The sequence below is a fragment of the Manacus vitellinus genome, unplaced genomic scaffold (genome assembly GCF_001715985.3).
Source record: "Manacus vitellinus isolate BGI_N305 unplaced genomic scaffold, ASM171598v3 scaffold_17_pilon, whole genome shotgun sequence".
In the NCBI taxonomy this organism is placed as follows: domain Eukaryota; kingdom Metazoa; phylum Chordata; class Aves; order Passeriformes; family Pipridae; genus Manacus; species Manacus vitellinus.
Genome location: NW_021939256.1, coordinates 8,054,653 through 8,072,207, shown reverse-complemented (window position 1 = coordinate 8,072,207; position 17,555 = coordinate 8,054,653). Strand labels below are relative to the sequence as shown.

The 17,555-nt window shown below is 37.0% G+C and overlaps 1 protein-coding gene across 1 annotated transcript in view; it reads right to left on the bottom strand.

Moving 5' to 3' along the window:
- TMEM245 (transmembrane protein 245) overlaps positions 1–17,555 on the bottom strand; it is an 81,134-nt gene that overhangs the window by 24,454 nt on the left and 39,125 nt on the right. The window contains 3 exon segments of the mRNA XM_029958909.1: positions 3,817–3,962; positions 7,828–7,950; positions 15,521–15,652. Of these exon segments, the coding sequence (XP_029814769.1) occupies positions 3,817–3,962; positions 7,828–7,950; positions 15,521–15,652 (401 nt within the window).

Genomic DNA, 17,555 nt, shown 5'->3' with positions numbered 1-17,555 from the left:
CTGCTTGGAGGCAGGCAGGACTTACCTGTGAGAACTGGGAAAACTCAAAGGCAGGTATCTAGGGCAAAGGCGAATGCCCAGCTTACAAACAATCACATTCACAACAGGTGAAAGATCCCTTGGGTTGTAAAACATCCCTTTGCCTCTTTGTCCCAAGAGAGGCCTAGAAAACAGTTATTTTGCTGACTGTAAAGGGTTGTGTGGGCCCTTCTTTCTCTCCTCCCCACCGTCCCCTGTGAAGAGGTGCCATCTCTTCAGTACTCAGGCCTGAGGGATTGGGGAGGAGAAGGCCTGCTTTATAGCAAGTTTTTGCCTTCCCCAAGTGGAAGAGGACAAGCCCAGCAGCTTTCCTGCCTTCCCCAGATGGGAAGGGACACCCACAATCTTGAGGAAGGTGACCTGTCCCACCATCACCCAAGCCCTTACTCCAGACCATCATCAGCATCAGCCTCACTACCGCCCTGAGCCACACTACCACTAGCAGCATCCCCACAGCTGGAATTTGTCCTGCTGAGCACACAGAAGAGCTCCTCCCCTCATACAGCAGTCCCCTTCTCCTGCCCATGCTCAACCACGCTCTGGTTACTGTGGGAAGCTGTCAGGGCCTTGCTGAAGTCAGAGTAAATGGCAGTCACTGCTCTCCCCTTGTCCCACTAGGACAGTCACCTCCTCAAAGCAAGGCTCATGTTGTTCCCAGCACAACTAAGTCCTTGGTGAAGCTGTGCTGGTTGGTGCCTCCAAGCCATCTTTTGTCTTTCGCTGCTCCGCCCTTGTACCACTAGGCCTTCCAAATAAGCTCTTCGCTCAGGCATGGTGTGATACTCTTGTCAAATCCCTGCTCAATCCTGCCACTTGATACATTTTGCCTCCTTGCTGTCCTGGATGAATGAATTTCCCACCAAAGGCCAGGAGGACATTTTATTCCATGGTTTGCAGCAGGTAACTCTTGGATTACATTCTGCTTCTTAAAAATTCCTGTAGTGTCACAACAGCTGCATCTATTTTCTCCCACTACTCAAGTGCAAATTTATAATCTGAGCTATTGTGACAGAAACAGATTCAACACTTGGCTCAAAGTAGGCTGAAAAGCTGCTCTTGCCCCCATACAGCAAATAAATCTATTTGTGTTAACAGAGAACTGATGCTGTCTTTGCAAACTCATCATCAAGGGAGTTAGAAAAATATTTATAAAATTTATAGCTATTTATAGTCCATAAAATAAAAAACACGACAAAGCTCTGATGAGAGAAACTGCAATGAGAAAAGGTCTTGGTTTGATTAAGTGTTTGCTGGGTAACATCTTCAAGTTATGGGATTTTTCGAGCTACAGAAACCACTTGCTCATTGCCCTCCTCCTCTTTACTCCCTGCTCTTTTCCTCTGAAATAAACAGCAAGGGACATAAAGGAACAGACTTCCTTGATTATATCCAAGTTCCCTAGTGCCTTGCACAAACACATTTTAAGTAAAAGAGCAACAGAAGTGACTGACAACATGGAAGGTGATCATTTTTATGTCATTCGGTCTATGAGTGACAGAAAGACTAACTGCATCTCTTGCTAGGAGGATCCGTTCACTCCAGACAAGGACTAGTTAGATGCAGTCTTAGCTTTGTACACGGGCTATGTCCTACTGAAGAGTGGTGGAAGCTGGAACTTTTAAGATTTATTAACTTAATCTTTCTCTGCTTTTGGTCAACTTGAAAGCGTAAGTATTTTGAGGGTGAATTCATGTTGTATAATGCTGTCATAGTCTAATAAAGAAAGCAACTAGAGAAGTTTGATTATTTGATAATTCATAACACAAATAGAGCATCTTCTTCCCATCCTACCACCAAGTATTAATATCCATTTTGCATGCCTCTTATAGACAAGGTGAACAAGCCATTTTTAAGTTCCTACCCCTGTAGCAACAACTCATGTTCAAAAGAAAGGATAGCTGCTACTTTGTGACAGAAGAAATGGCTTACAGTGGCAATTATTTTTCAAATGGCAAATTAGGTAAGGATAAACTCATGCAAAATTGTTAGCATACTCTCCTTATTTCCATACCGGAAATCACAATACGGTTTGAGTGGAATGCAAGCTAACCTAGAAGCATTGTGATAAATCCTTAGGTACAACCGAGCAAGAGAGAGGAATTTCTGAAAACCTCAGAAGTATCATTCCAAAGAATTCAAATGAGGCACCAAGTATAGGCTTCTTCAAACAAATATGAATGACTGATACAGACTACCTTAGTGAACATACAGACCGAATTCCCTTGCATATGACAAGCAGCTTCACATTCCACATTCTCCAGACACTAGCTTTTTCTCATCATATTTGCAGTTACCAATGCATGCTGGTTCTTTTCTACTCATTTTCCTGTAGCTTCCCTAATATTATTTTCTTTCTTTCCTCCATTCTAAACTCAGAAATATCTTGGGTTACCTGTGTCACATACTTAAAAACTTGCAATTGCATTTAATACAATCCTCCTTGCAGAGTACCCATTCCCAGACAAACTATATCCTATTTTTTGACACTGTTTCTCTCTACCATGGGCTAAAGAGAACAATTTGCAAGACAAATTTTAGTTTCTAAATCTGCTCACATTCTTCAGTAAAGACAGAACTGAGTTACTAACCATGTGATCAATGAAAGCTCAATAGCAGTCACGCAAGAGAAGGGCTATTAACTTTTTCACAGAATTCCAAATTTGTTGCTTTCTACCTGAATTGCCCCTTCATTTTAAAGACTACAGCAGTTAGCACTGTTGTTCAAGATCTTACACAACATAATATAACCTTTCCATCGTTAAAACAGCAAACATTTGGTAAAGAGTTTGGGAAGTAGCTTTAATACATCAACCGCTTAAAGTCTATTCATGTTTTGTAGGTATGCACAAGATGACACAAAGCAGTGGTGTAAGAGGCAATGGTTGTACAGAGTTTAGCATGGAGTCTGCTCATTTTGCCCAAACCATCAACATTTTTTAAAAAGTAAGCTGTGACTTAAACACCTTATTTAAAATCTATTTTATTACATTACCAACATGTTAGTGTTCCAAGCTGCTAACAGGTGAAAGCTGATGGTTTCATTCATCTGTGATGAATGAACATTACTGTAGCAGCCCAAAAATTGCTTTATCATGAAATCTCAGTGAATCATATTTAAAAACACAAAAAATTCTCCTTCAATCACTGTAGTAGTTCACTGAGCATGAAACACTGTGCATGTACTCTGGAGGTGCAGTACAGTAGTGTTTTAAGTGTGATAAGGAGAGCACTCCACTGTTGTTCCTTTTGATGTAATTTGTTTTATGGAGATCATGAACTAGATTTTTTCAGATGAAACTGATCTGGAAAATACACTCCAGGAGCATACCTAGTACATTCCAGGTGCAAATGGGCACTTATTCTTCAAGACTGGACTAAAAATAGTCCAAACTAATTAATTCTGAAATGTGTACAGCACAGATGTCAGGTCCTCCATTTCAACTGTTTTGCTGCGTGAGTCTACTCCTACTGAGCTGCACTAGCTGTAACTGCAAATACACTGCTTCCTGATGAGTTAGGGATGTCATGGGTGTATCAGTTCTATGAAACACTAGTATTCATGACAGCACAGACCTCTGAAAAATTTTTAAGGCAAGCCCAATCAAATTGTTCTATTAACAATCATGGTGGGAAAATCATTAATGCTGGGTTCTTGAAAATCTTTGAGATTTGCAACTCATCTCTGAAACACAAGCTATTGCAATTGTTAATTGTTTGCAGCTGAACGTGAATTTTAAAATAGAATTTTCAAGAAAGTGCAAGAAATCAGCAATATACCTTATTGCTTCCTCCACGGATTGGCCAACTATATTTGAGGAGGGACCTGGCTGAGATAAAGGTGTCAGGCTTATCACCCATTTTACTGGTTTGTAGTACTCATCACTGGAGCTCAATAGGTAGAACAGTGTGGTCAGAAAAATCACCTGCAAAACAAATTGGAGTTTTAATTTAAAAGTCAATAGATACTTTCAAGAATTACAATGTGCAACTATGTTTTGGATATTGAAATTTACTGGAAAGGCACAAGATGCTCTTCTACAAGTCTGGATTTAGAGAAACACACCAAGCTAAAAGAATAATTTTCTCCCTTGCCCCACAAAAGAGTTAACACGTATAGCTAAACATTATAAAACTTCTGTCTCTGTTTAGCCTCTTCCCAAAGTCACATCAAGATCAAACAACTAGAATGTTGATCTAGATCTGGAATGTTGTTCAACATTCTAGTTGAGGGTTTTTTTGGTTCTTTTTCAGCATGTATAACAGATAAAAAAATTGCTGAATAGTAACATCTATTATCAAAACAAACAAACAAAATTGCCAAATAAATTTGAGCTGTCTCAAGAGTCATTATGCAGCTGGGTATCAGACCGAAATTACACAAAAACTCACAAACATAAATTTTATGTTAAGCTGGCAATCCTAAATGAATACTCCTTCTGTGAGTTTGATGATGGGTCTCAGCAGAATTGATGGCAGTTCCATTGTTTCAGTTTAAAGACATAAAAATTACAATCAGATGGGATTAGCTTTCTGTATGTTGCAGTTGACTGTGTTTCTTTTATTTTTCTGTTAGTGGGTTTAGTAACTTTTTGGGATGAGCACAAATTACAGAACTGTGTCAGTCTTGAAACAGAATACCTCAAACAAGAAAAATCCATTCTGTATGCTCCAAATGTAAACTATGACTTATACTTGCTTTATCTACAAGACTTGGATATTTTTTCTTTCTTCTCAAGATTAGAAAGGATTCTTTCACTTTCCTTATTTCCAACCTACTTGTATGATAGAATAAGCCACATCTTTATCTTTTCATGAACCAAACAGCTCGGCCTCCCTAAGTCTATTACTTTCAAGTATTTTATCCAGTCTGCAGATACCTCGTGTCCTTTTCCTTCATTCTTGCTGAAGATGCTCAGAAAACAAAATGCAGACAGCACAACATGCAGTATTTAATTACCAATCTCAAGAATGCCATCCATCTGCCTCTGTTCCTAATTCCTTTATATTCAGTGAAATGTTACTACTGCTACCCCCTACCCTACACTTCCACCCTTTAACTTGAAAGTCACATTTAACTGTTCACCTACTACGACCCCTTTACGAAATGTTATATATTGGTTTAGGCTGTATTCCATCTTCCCAGGTGTGTAACTCCTGACTTGGGTGATAAACTAATCAATCTAATAAAACAATTACACTAGCACATTTCAACAGCATGCTGTTAACACTCATTTTGAGATTAAAAAATAAATAAATTGCTTTAATGGGAAATAGTCTAGTGCCAGTAGTAGTATCAGCTATGTTTTTTCCACAGTTTCAAATAAGTAAATCTTAAAACTTGCCTTAGATTTTACCATCCTCTGCAAAGCTGCGATTATGGTTATCTTCTCCCTAGACAGGCTCTGCCATTTCTCCTAAGCTACTGTCATATTTCCTGATTTTACTAGAAAACTTTACACTAAAGCAGGCACTCGATGTTGTCTTCCTTCCACTGAGCTCTGCCTACAGATCCTTCTTGTAAGTGCAGTTTTCAACACAGAAAGCAGCATACTGCTCTAACTACAATATCAGCTCATCCTGACTGTTCTTCCCCAGTGTTTACAGAAGAAACTTGCTTTCTTAAGTAGTAACGACACAACACACATCTGAATTGTAAAAGCCAAAGTGATGGCTGGGAATGAACAGGAGTGGAGTAAAATGGTGTTGAACTGAACTACAAGCTAGGAAAAAATACAAACCTAATTTCTGCTGAGAAGATGGATGTAACCACAGCAACGTACAAAATTAACTGAATTTTAGAATATCTGCATTTTGAAAATTTTGCATATTTCCTTTAGCACAATAGGTACAGAAACGCAAAAAAAAAATAATCTGTCGCTGCTTCTTCAAACAAGTAGAATAGCCTCAGCAAATTCAGCAGCAAAATGATATGCACTATCTTGTATCAACTGGAGCATGAAAGTTTTCAGACCTCTTTTACAGGATATCTGAGATACCTAAATTGTTTCCTAAGCAACAGTTCAAGATCCTGCTGATGACTATGAGGAGGAATTTACCAAAGATAAACAGCAGGAACTTTCCATAGTTAAGCAATTGGTGGATTACGATACCTTGCTGTAGAATTTGTACTGTAGCCAAAAGCATTAAACACTAATTTGAGCAGGGACAGACTGAATTCAAGGAGAAAGCTGTGGGTAAACACTCTATACCAAATTGATAATTCAGCATTTCCACAGATATCAAGAAACATATGACCTAATTGCTTGCGCGTCAGGTCCACTGACTCACTAAATATTATCCTATCTGCCTTCCATACTCAAATTTCTGCTGAAAAGCTTTTTGGTTTTGTTTGTTGGAGGTTTTTTTGCTTGTTTTCATTTATTTTTTTTTGTTTTGTTGTGTGTTTTACAGCATCAAAAATCTGCATATTCCCTTCAGGACTTAGATGCCCATCAACTGAATTTCTCTTCCTATCTTTGTAACAGAGCATGAGTAGAATGTGTGTGTGTGTGCATGTGTGAATATACATGTCTGCATATATATATATATATAAACACCCACACAAAGCCATTTACATACATCCATGTACATGCGTGTGCAGATTGGAATTTGTATTCAGAAGTGAAAAAGAAGTGGCACTTCTGTAACTAATGATGAGTTTTCAAATGTCTGTTGAGGATCTGACTACAGCCTTGCTGGATCATGGATGGATATACCACAAGGACTGACATTCCTAATGTACATTTTGATGGAAGATATATTTTTCAAAATGGAGGTTCTGAACAAAGTGTCTATTACTTCTGTGTTTTAAAGAATAAATTTTTGAATCATTTATCAAAATAAAATTCACTCTTTTTATTTTTATTCAAAATTACTAAAACAGGACTGAAATACAATCAGTTGAAAAGCTAACCACTTTGAGCATAATCTTGATGGAAAATTTAAGTTAGTTTGTGCCACTTCAAAATAGTAAAATTTTTTCTCTAGCAACTAAGAATCCTGCAAAATGAAAAAATAAGAGTACAGTTGAAGCATCTAATTTTTAAAAGAATTCCAATACAGCAAGACCCCAACTAGTTCTGCTAAACCAGCTGACTGCAGTGACCCGCATGAGGCAGGACCTTGCCGACAAATAAAAAGTCAGTATCATCTGAGCATCACAACAGCAGCATGCAATGAACTTATACTAAGTCATTAGGCATCTAAAGCTAAATTTTGTGTCTGAACACGAATATCTGGAAATCATCTGCAATTAGCATCCGAACTTGTAATTTTTAAGTATGCTAACATGTCAGACACTGTTTTCAATGCGCCATCACAGGTGAAGTTGCGGACTAAGGAAGAAATTAAATGTTCTCATGTAATCTTTACTTAACCAAATGACAAATAGAGAACAATTTGCTGATTTCCCTGTAACGATTTTTTCCATCTTCTGAAAGCAATGGCCTATAGAGGGATACGCTTATGAGGACAAGTCATAAGATTTCCCTAGTTGCATAGGTTAGCACAAGTTACAGCTTAGTATCTTCAAGGCCTGAAACAGGAGTTCTTCATTAAAAGAATGATTGGAAGACTACCAACTCCCTAATGTGGGAATTACACAAATCTTGCCCTCTTGTCTAGAATGCCCACAAACAGATATAGAATTTGCAAAATCTTAAAGAATTTTGGTATTAGATAAATGTAGATGTTTTCAATACTTTAGGTTTGATTTTTCACTGTCACAACATGTGTAATTAGGTTCCTTCAGTAAAGCAGACCATGTAAAACCAATGACATACTACTTACCACAGAAAGCACAAAATTGAGAAGAGCTGTCCCACTGTGGAAGAGGATTGTCACTAATGCTGTAACTGTAGTAAACAAGAGGCTCACATTGCGACTCATCACTATCCACAGAGACTCCAGAATCTGGAAAAGGAGGAAGAAGCGAAGGCACAGTCAGGCATTGGATGGTATTAGCAAGGACAGCAAATTGCTTACAGAGTGATTCATCTCCATCAAGTCATAAAAAGATGAAATTTTTTTAAAAAATCATCTTCCCTCAGTCCTACACTAGAGCAGGTAGTATTAAGTGAAAATGTCTACTTTACAAAGACAAGTTTCTATGTAGCTGGTTGCAAGGTTTTAGAATTTTTCTCCCAATATTCAAAATTATTTCATTATGCAAAATTGCAAAAAATCTAGATGTAGTGACATCTGTTTATGGTCATTAACATTGCTGTCAAGCAGATCTTGTCTTGTGAGAAAAAATTCTTTTTTTCAAAAGCAGAAACGCTAAAACATAAAGAACAAGGAGTAACATCACAAGGTACAAATAAATCTGAAGCTTCAAATCAAATAATAAAATTACTACTTCAATAAATTTGTTTTTAAAAAGTTTCATGGCAATGAAATGCATTATTTTTATAATAACTGCAGTTGAATGCACAAGTTGTGATTTTGAGTAGGGATGCAACAGTTAGTCAATAATTATGGAAAAAATTAAACACTATTAGACAATCTACTAAATTTTGTACTGGTTTGGGGAACTGATTGCTTATTTGTTACAGATAGTAAAGACTAGTTTTGAGACAAAAAAGGAGGCACATGGAGGCATCCTAAATGCAATGCGGAGTAGTTTCATAACAAATATTTAATCCAGAAGTAAGAATGTATTAACCAAAGTGACTCAAGCATATAAAAGAAGCAAGGTCACAAACAAAAAGCCATAGCTTCTTTCAGACTAACTAATATAACTGGAAAAACTGTAAAAGCTCCGATACAAAAGCCCTTCTTCAGGTTCAAAGTTGTAAGTGAAGACTTCAAAACTAGCAATGGTTATTCCTCGTTTAAGGAATAGCCATTAGACTGAATTAAAATCAAAAAACCCAAATCAAATAAACCTAAAACAAAATTAGAAAACCTAAGTAGCTAGCATTTGTAAGCAGACAAAGGAGTGTGTGTCGTGATCACCTCTCCTTTAGAACTGAGTGAAACATATCAAAAATAATTTATTAAGCATGAACTTGACAGGGAGTAAGTGCTGGGGGAAATGACAGAGAATTACAACACAGAAAAATCTACTTAGTTCATGGTTATTACTATTTAATGGGAATTATGAATGTTAAAACTCATCATTTGTGAAGATTTTATTACTCTCTCTTGAGAATTCAAGTGAGGTTAGAAGTGAAGAAGAGGCTCTGCTGAAAAATATTCTTCCACTGGTACCTGTCCCTTTCCTTCTAAGAATTTTTTTTAAGAATTCATTCTAGGGGTGCAGCAGTGGTATAAGTTCATGCAGCCTCCAGGTAATGTTACTAAACGTACATTATATTATGAGGACTGTAAACACAGAGGACAATGATTTTTGAGGGAATGGTTTGTAGCTAAAGCAGTTGGTATTCAGTATTCAGTAAAAATAGTACTGCTACTGCTAATAGCAGGCCTTGAGTTGTATGATAACTGTGCAAGGCTCCAGTCCGAGATGTTTAAGTCTGTTACTAGAAGTTGGTGTGTGAACAGGAGCTTGGTGCCATAGGTCTTCTGTTATGATGTGGAGTTTAATGACAGAACAGCAGCAAAGGCCTTGAAAATACAGACACAGGTAGAAAACAAAGGTCCCTCAAACACACAGTTAGTTGAGGAAGAAGGCATTGAAGATGCACAACCTTAAGAGCTAGGAAGACTGCTTTTGCTTTAAGAAAACGAGGTAGCAACTAAGAAAGAGGAAAAAAACCAGATAGGCAAGCAACAGGATACAGCACTTGCTCTGACCTGGAAGAGTAATGCTTCTTCTAAGTATCACAGTATATAGTCTAGGGCAGAGGTCAAGGGCTGAGAGTTGTCCAAAACAAAAATACCTTAAGAAAGGACAAATTTCTTAATTTGAGGGAAGATTATGTCCACTACAGTTCCAGCTTTCTGTATCTAAGAGCTCTTCGAGCCAGCTCATTTTGACTTCTGTGACTCAGACCATTAAGGACAGTGGCTATTGGTGCCAACTACACAGCATCCTCACGATGGTATTCTATACCCACAGCTCATGTAGGGCATGACCATTAAGGACTGACCACTTTGAATACATAACAATAACACTTAGGAGACTGTAAAACAAACCATTAGCATGAAGTGTGTTGTTAATGAAAATTGGTCTAGTGAAGTTTTGTTTTAAAGAGAAAAACTAGCCTGATTTAACAGTCTTCCTAATACTAATCACAGCAATTGTTAATACTTGCAAGACATAAGTCAAGCTGATACTGGTGAGGGTTCACAATGAGAGGGGCTTGTTCCATCTGCTAGAAGAAAGCGCACACTTGGTGGGCACTGGAATGTTTCCTTCAAGATAGGATGTCCCTCCAGTGTAGGTTGCATTTGTTTAACATTTTAGAAGCTGTAGCATGAGGAGCTGACAACTAAGAGTATACAACAGCAGGTAGTTTGAATGCAGTTATCAGATGGTTCAATGACCATGGGGAATCCTTGTTTGGTGGAGTCATTGATAAGAACTGTTGAACTAGTTATCACCAGCACATGCTTTAGAGTAAGTGCAGATAGTGCCTTTCATACAGCTTTGGTATGCCTTACGAAAGCAAGTGCATCTTTTAGGACTTGTCTCCAACTACAGAGTAATTCCTCTTTAAGCATATGTATCATTAAAATTTCAAGATACATGCTTCTCATAGCTAGGATGAGAAGACAGACATAGCAGACATTAATCGTTACAGAATACAGTATCGGAACATGCTCAAATACTTCAATAACACTCATAAAATCAAAATACATGTACCTGCACCTAGGAGTTTATTATGCTGTTTGATTCCCAGAGCATACTGCAGCTGAGTTGATGAGACCACTTGCTACGCATAAACAATTTTTAACACCTTGTCAGCTGAGACAAGTTCTCCAAAACACAACTAAGTGTGAATATTTATGCAACAATGACACTTTAATATTGCCATTACTAAATAACTGAAAAACACACCTCTTTCCTCAACTTTTTCCTGAAAACACTGCTTTGTAAGTAGCCTTAAGGGGTTTAAAGAGTTACAAAAGTGGACAGAATTCAGGACTCCCTTATTCATTACACCATGCTGTGTCACCATCAGTATCAGTTACCATGCCTTTCCAATCTGTAACAGGCAAGAAATCAAAATTGCACCCAATGTTCTAAGGTATCTAAGGTGTCCTACTGGCCACTTTTAAACTGGTATACACCTTAAAGTGAAGTTTAAAAGATACTTGACCAAAAAAGTAATTTTCTAAGAACTTCAAGTGAACAAGCCTCTGGAAGCCAGGTAAAACAATGTACCTAACTTGATTATAGAGATCATTTTAACAGATGTATAAAGGGAATAAAATGGGACACAAAGAGGTATTAGGAAAAAACCTGTCCTTCTGTGTACTTTTAATTATTTTTCTGTTCAGAAAGATGTATTACCCTGACAACTCAAAAACGATAGCAAGAGAACAAGTCAATAAACCTTTAAGGTAAAAGACAAGCAATGGACATTGTGAAGAAAAATACAGTATGTACAAGACTAAAAGCTTCCTGCTCCAATTAAAAGCTGATTTCTAAATAAATGTTTACCCGTAAAGTTCTGGGTTAACGCTTCAGGGCTCAACAGTTGATTTTTGAAAAAACATCTTTGCTTGACCTTTATGTCAAACAGACAAAACACCAACAGAAAAAAGACTATCCTTCAGCATAATTTCTTTGATTTTCCGATCGTAAAAAAATTAACTCCTTCTCTAAAAACAGACACCAGGCCGAATTTTACCTACCCTGAAAAGAAGCAACACTCATTACGAGGAAGAAAGACTAAATCTCTAAACACTTACCTTAGTAGAAAAAAAAAAACCCAAGCAACAAACATGCTATTTGATATATTATTGAAAAATGGACTCAATTAGCTATAAACTTACGACAATATTCAAGAAATTATCAGGGCCAGAGAAAATAGTAGGATATGTAGTAACTCAGTGAAATATTTGAGAAACTGACTTGACTTAAAACACACAGATCAGTCATGCTAGAGGCACAGAAAGAGAAACCTAACTAAGCTGAAGCCCACTGTGTACATCGTAATGGAAGGTCTTCTGTCTTCCTGTCTGAGAAATCTCTGAGTGAGATACCACCTGCTGGTGGAATGATGAATATTCTTGTGCAAGAAACCAAAGGATCAATTTAAGGAGACATTAGCAATGTCTCATATACCATCAAGGGAGCTCTGAGTCATCATTCACAGATTTAGCCAGCAGCGATTTACTTTTTCAATGCTACAAGCATTCAACAAATGGAGGAAAAGAGTATAAATGGAAAAGCAGATGAGTGGGGAAAGAATGACGCTTTTTTATTTTTCAGAAATTACATCTTAATAGTCCAGTTATATACCATATATTTCATTCATGTGATAAACTACCTCAGGTTAGAGCATGGAGTGCAAAATACAAGGAATAAGTGAGGATCCACTCTTGCCCTCTCCCCACTTCAGTAATACATCACTGCATATACTGTTTTTTAACACTATTGCTTATAATACTGGAAAAGGGCAGCAGTGCTGCTTACACCAAAGCTTTTAGGGAAAAAAGCAAACTGATGACTTGGAAAAGCTTATCTTCAGATTAAATGAAGAATTCAGGCAATTTATATGTTTATATAGTAAATGATTTTAAAATAATTAAGGTCTGTCTACATCCAACTAGCACTAAGCATAACTGCTATAATGAACAGCGCATTTTAAGGGGGGTACATAAGTCTTTCAAGCTTTACCTGATATTCATAGTTTAAATTCTGAATCCATGCATGTTGTTACAAATTAAATGAACATGAGTAATTACCCAGCATAGCTACATCAGTTTAATTACATGCTTTTAACTCTAAAATGAAAGTTTCTGCCACAGGAAAAGCCTTAAGTGAAACACTTGCATCTGTCTTCCTTTAACGTTTTTCTTACAGCAAATGCTCCTTCCCTTATTAAAGGGGAAGAACACTTCCGTGACTTCTACCAATGGAAAAGAGTTTATTTGCTTGTGGTTGTAACATGACACTGTCAAATAGCTATATTTTCAGAGAATGCTGTCATCTGTACTATTCTGGGTTAGCAAGACAGTTACTTTTTGGTAAACTCAATCTATGTATAAGTTTTTATTACATGGAAGAAGTGTAATCTCATTTATAAATACTCATTTATTCTTTTCCAAAGATGGAGGAAATCTCACGACAGCTGCATATCCACTTCTTTATAGCTATCTCATTGTCTTTAAATTATCTGTACGTTAAAAAACTGTCAAAGCAGTTTTGGGAATGTACTGTGTCTTTCTATATTTTTAAGAATGCAGGTTAGCATTGATTTGAAGTGTCCAGATGCAGAAACATCCTACAGTTTGAATTATAGCTAACCTGTTTAAACACTACTCTTAACCACACTTCCCTCATAAACAACACGCTCAAGGAAAAAAAAAAAAAAAAGAACAGTTTGAGTTGGAAGGGACCTTAAAGATCATCTAGTTCCAATCTCACTGCCATGGGCAGGGACACCTTCTATTAGACCAGGCTGCTCAAAGCCCCATCCAACCTGGCCTAAATCCCACACAAAGTCCCACAAAACATGAAAAAAAAGTAAGCAAATGAACAAAAAACACAAACCAAACATAAAAAATCTACCCTCAAGAAAAAACAAATCCCTCAAAACAACCCCCCTCAAAAGCACTCACATAATTTAAAGTATTGGCCCTTCCTAATTCAGTATGTCATTCTAATAACCCATTGTTCCTCTTCAAAATACCAAGAGAAAGATTTTCATGCTCCGATAGAAAATATAAATCCTGAATGCAGTAAGGTTCCATTGTATCCTAGGGCAGGTAAGAAACTTGTTTAGAAACACTTGACTTAAATCAAAACTGTTCTTATTTTCATCGTCTCCAAGATTTAAAGACCTGAACAATCACAGAAATCAGATTTTCACTGATTTTAAATTGAAATATTTATGCAATGCACTGCAGATGAGCAAGCCAGCAAAGAAAATGCTGCCCAGTAAGGATGTGAAATCAGGATTTAGAGCTATATACTGTGTTGACTTGTTTACAGTCTGTCCTTAAGGACAGGATCGTATGGAGAAAAAAGACAGGTGTTTCCCCACAGCTGATGAGTAATGAGTTCATGGAAATAAACAGGAAAGCAAGTCAATTGCTGACACTTTTTTTTTGTGAACTTTGAAACCAGATTTTAGAAGTAAAACAAGTATGTTAGCTAGATGAATATTTTAGTAATAATGTGTTTCATTCTTAAATATTTATTCTCTTTACTCCTTTTCACACATTTCTCTGGCCCATTTAGATTACTGAAGCACACTTTTCATCATGGATTTTGGGCACTGCACAGCAATCCTGCAAATGACACAGGTAGCACTTATGTAGTTTCTCCTGTCCCTCTTGTCAGCTTGCCTAGAAGGAAATTCCATATTGATTTTAAATCATGATGTGCTGTGCATTTTCATAACTCTGCCTCAAGCATGCATGGTCAACTTTGAAAAAGTATTAAGCAAATTTCACTACTAACTGAAAAAAGGTTTACTGCAATAAAAAATTCCTCTCCATTTTTTCTCGTCTCACAGTTTCTACGACAGAAACTGTAGCAAATTAAGCAGCAGTTGAGAGGGGACAGAAAAAGCACACATCCCTACCAGTCTAAATGAGCAACTGTCTCAAGGCAAATACTCACTTTAATTGTATCCACAGAACTGTTGTGTTGCCACTTAGGTATAAATAATAGTCCTTCCTCCAAAATTAATGATATTTCTAGTTTGTGATAACAGTTTAAGTCAAAGAGATTGGGAATTGACTCTGTATATTAAGCATTTTGGACTCAACATAATGTTTTAGTGAAACACTTCAGTTTGGATTGCTTTCAATACTTTTTCTTTTTCCCCTTATAAGGCGAAAGGTCCAGTGCCTTAATTCAGGAATTCACACTGTGTAAAATATTAATTTCATTCTCTACAGAACTTTCATAAAAGAAGAGAGAAATAAGATGCTTTCAACCCCATGAATAATTTGAGGCAAAAAAAGTAAGACCAAAAATAATATACTTTCTTAGCTTTGTTTTGTTTTCACAAGCTCTTAGTCAATAGTTTCTTCAATTATAACCTAGACCACTTGGTTTCTTTTTTAAAATGACTACATAATATAAAGCATTGAAAACTAGCTTGGAGGTGACACAGGTGATGTTGCAGTAACAATCTGTCTCTGGAAGATGTCTGGGAAGCTGGTATCAATGAAGATGCTGAAATCACGAGAGTTTCTTCATCATAAACAGTTCTGTTTATTTTATGGTTATATCTAAAACAGGTTTACAATAATTTCTTAGGTTATTGTAAGTAACACTAACAGTGTTTCCCTAATTTTCCATGTTCTTGAATCCATAACCTTAGTGGTACTCCAAGGAGAAACTGCCATCAGCTAAAGTTAGACCAAGTTCGTAATAAGTGCAAAGAATACATACTGAGAGAAATGTTTCAATGTTATCATGAACAAATGATGCAACATCTTGCCAGTCCAGAATATCTCCAAGCCAGCTGTTTTGACGGTTTATGTGCCACTTGTGTCCTTTGTGTCTTCCAGAATGCGTCACATTCTGAAAAAGAGAGACAAAGATGTGACGACAACAGACAATCAAATAACTTGCAGATATGATAAAGCCAAAGGGCAATGTTTTAGACTAATGCTTTCCTAATGAGGAACAGTTCCAACATGCACCTAAATACCTAGTGCTGCTTTAACCATCATCCCCCAAAATGCCTGGAAGTACTCTGTACACTGAAAAAACTAATATCTGTCAGGAAAGTGTAGTTAATTATGCCATATAATTACATTTCTTTATATTGTACTCATTCACCTCTGTTACAAATTAACTTTACTGCAACTCTTAATGAAAGCACACAAGAAAGTGGTATTGATTTCAGGTACTGCCTACATAATTTACTGTTTGCAACATACAACCCATAAAGGAAAATGCAAGCAGAAGCCAAAACAAGTAGTTTTTCTCACTGTTAGTATCTGCTTCTCCACAGGCAATGTTCAGTCACACAAAACATAAAAGCTAAATTGGATGCATGAATGATTTCTTCTGACTACACACCTTTGTAACTGCAACACAACAAGACAACAGGACATGGCCATAACCACAACAGCTAATTCTTTAAATGGCTCCACCCTAATTATAAAGTTGCCTATTGTCCAATGAATCACACCTGATTACTATCTAGAATAAGACTATTTGTCTCAGTCTGGGACCATAATAAGTGTTTCAGAGGAAGATGTCAAAATTCTATGTAAGCAAGTTTAAGCAAACTCACTGACACCAACAGATCCAAGATCCTAATCTTTAATAGCAAGAGACTTCTCAAGTTCGTAACTCTGATTTTTATAATAAGCATCCCACTACTTCTGTTAAAATTTTCCAAACCTTTAGTCTTACCAGCCTGCATTCAAAATGACAGTACCTTTTTTGCCATACACAGCAAAGGAACGTTCCAAGCGAGGTTCCTGCACTGATTTATCTAAGAGCATTACATTTTCCACTTATTACCAATTCTTTCTAGATAAACGCAGTTACACTTTGTGATGCACAGTTACCAATGTTCTTTAACAATCCACAGCAACACAGAGATTTTTCTTCTGAGCTGGCAATTTATTTAGAGCACAAACATATGAGTAGTCAAAAATCTCCCTCCAATAGGCCTTTTGTATCTGAAAAGTGTATGAAGACCTATTATCTGTTCAACTAGTTCTACTTTTAAAGACAGGTCTTTCCATTAACTAGCAGATTTAGATACCATTTTCAAATTTTGTAACATTATTATTCATACATATTTCAAATTCAATGTTATTCAGCACCTAAGGCCTTGTGTGTTGATAAGCAAGGTATCTGGAAGACATTCCTCCTCAACAAATGCACTAGATCTCAAGAATAAAACAAAACTCCACACCTGAATGGACTAGGAAGAGGAGATGCTTGTCCTTGATTGCAGAGTTATGCCATAATTGTCCAAAAGGTTTATTATTCTGTTACTCCTTTACTTCATTGGGTACAGAGATGTCACAGTTACTGATTTTATCACAACATCACTAGAACCTTTTAAAATATATACCATTTGCTGCCTACTGATCTTTTTACAAATCATAGAATCAAACAGGTTGGAAGAGACCTCTGAGATCATCAAGTCCAACCCTTGATCCAACACCACTGGGGTTACTAGACCATGGCACTAAGTGCCACATCCAGTCTCATCTTAAAAACCTCTGGGGATGGTGAATCCACCACCTCCCTGGGCAGCCCATTCCCATGTCTAATTACTCTCTCTGTAAAAAATTTCTTCTAAATATTCAACTTAAACCTCCCCTGGTGGACCTTAAGACCATGCCCTCTTGTCCTACTGCTGGTTGCCTGGGAGAAGAGATCACCCCACCTGGATACACCTCCTTTCAGGGAGCTGTAGAGAGTGATGAGGTCTCCCCTGAGCCTCCTCTTCTCCAGG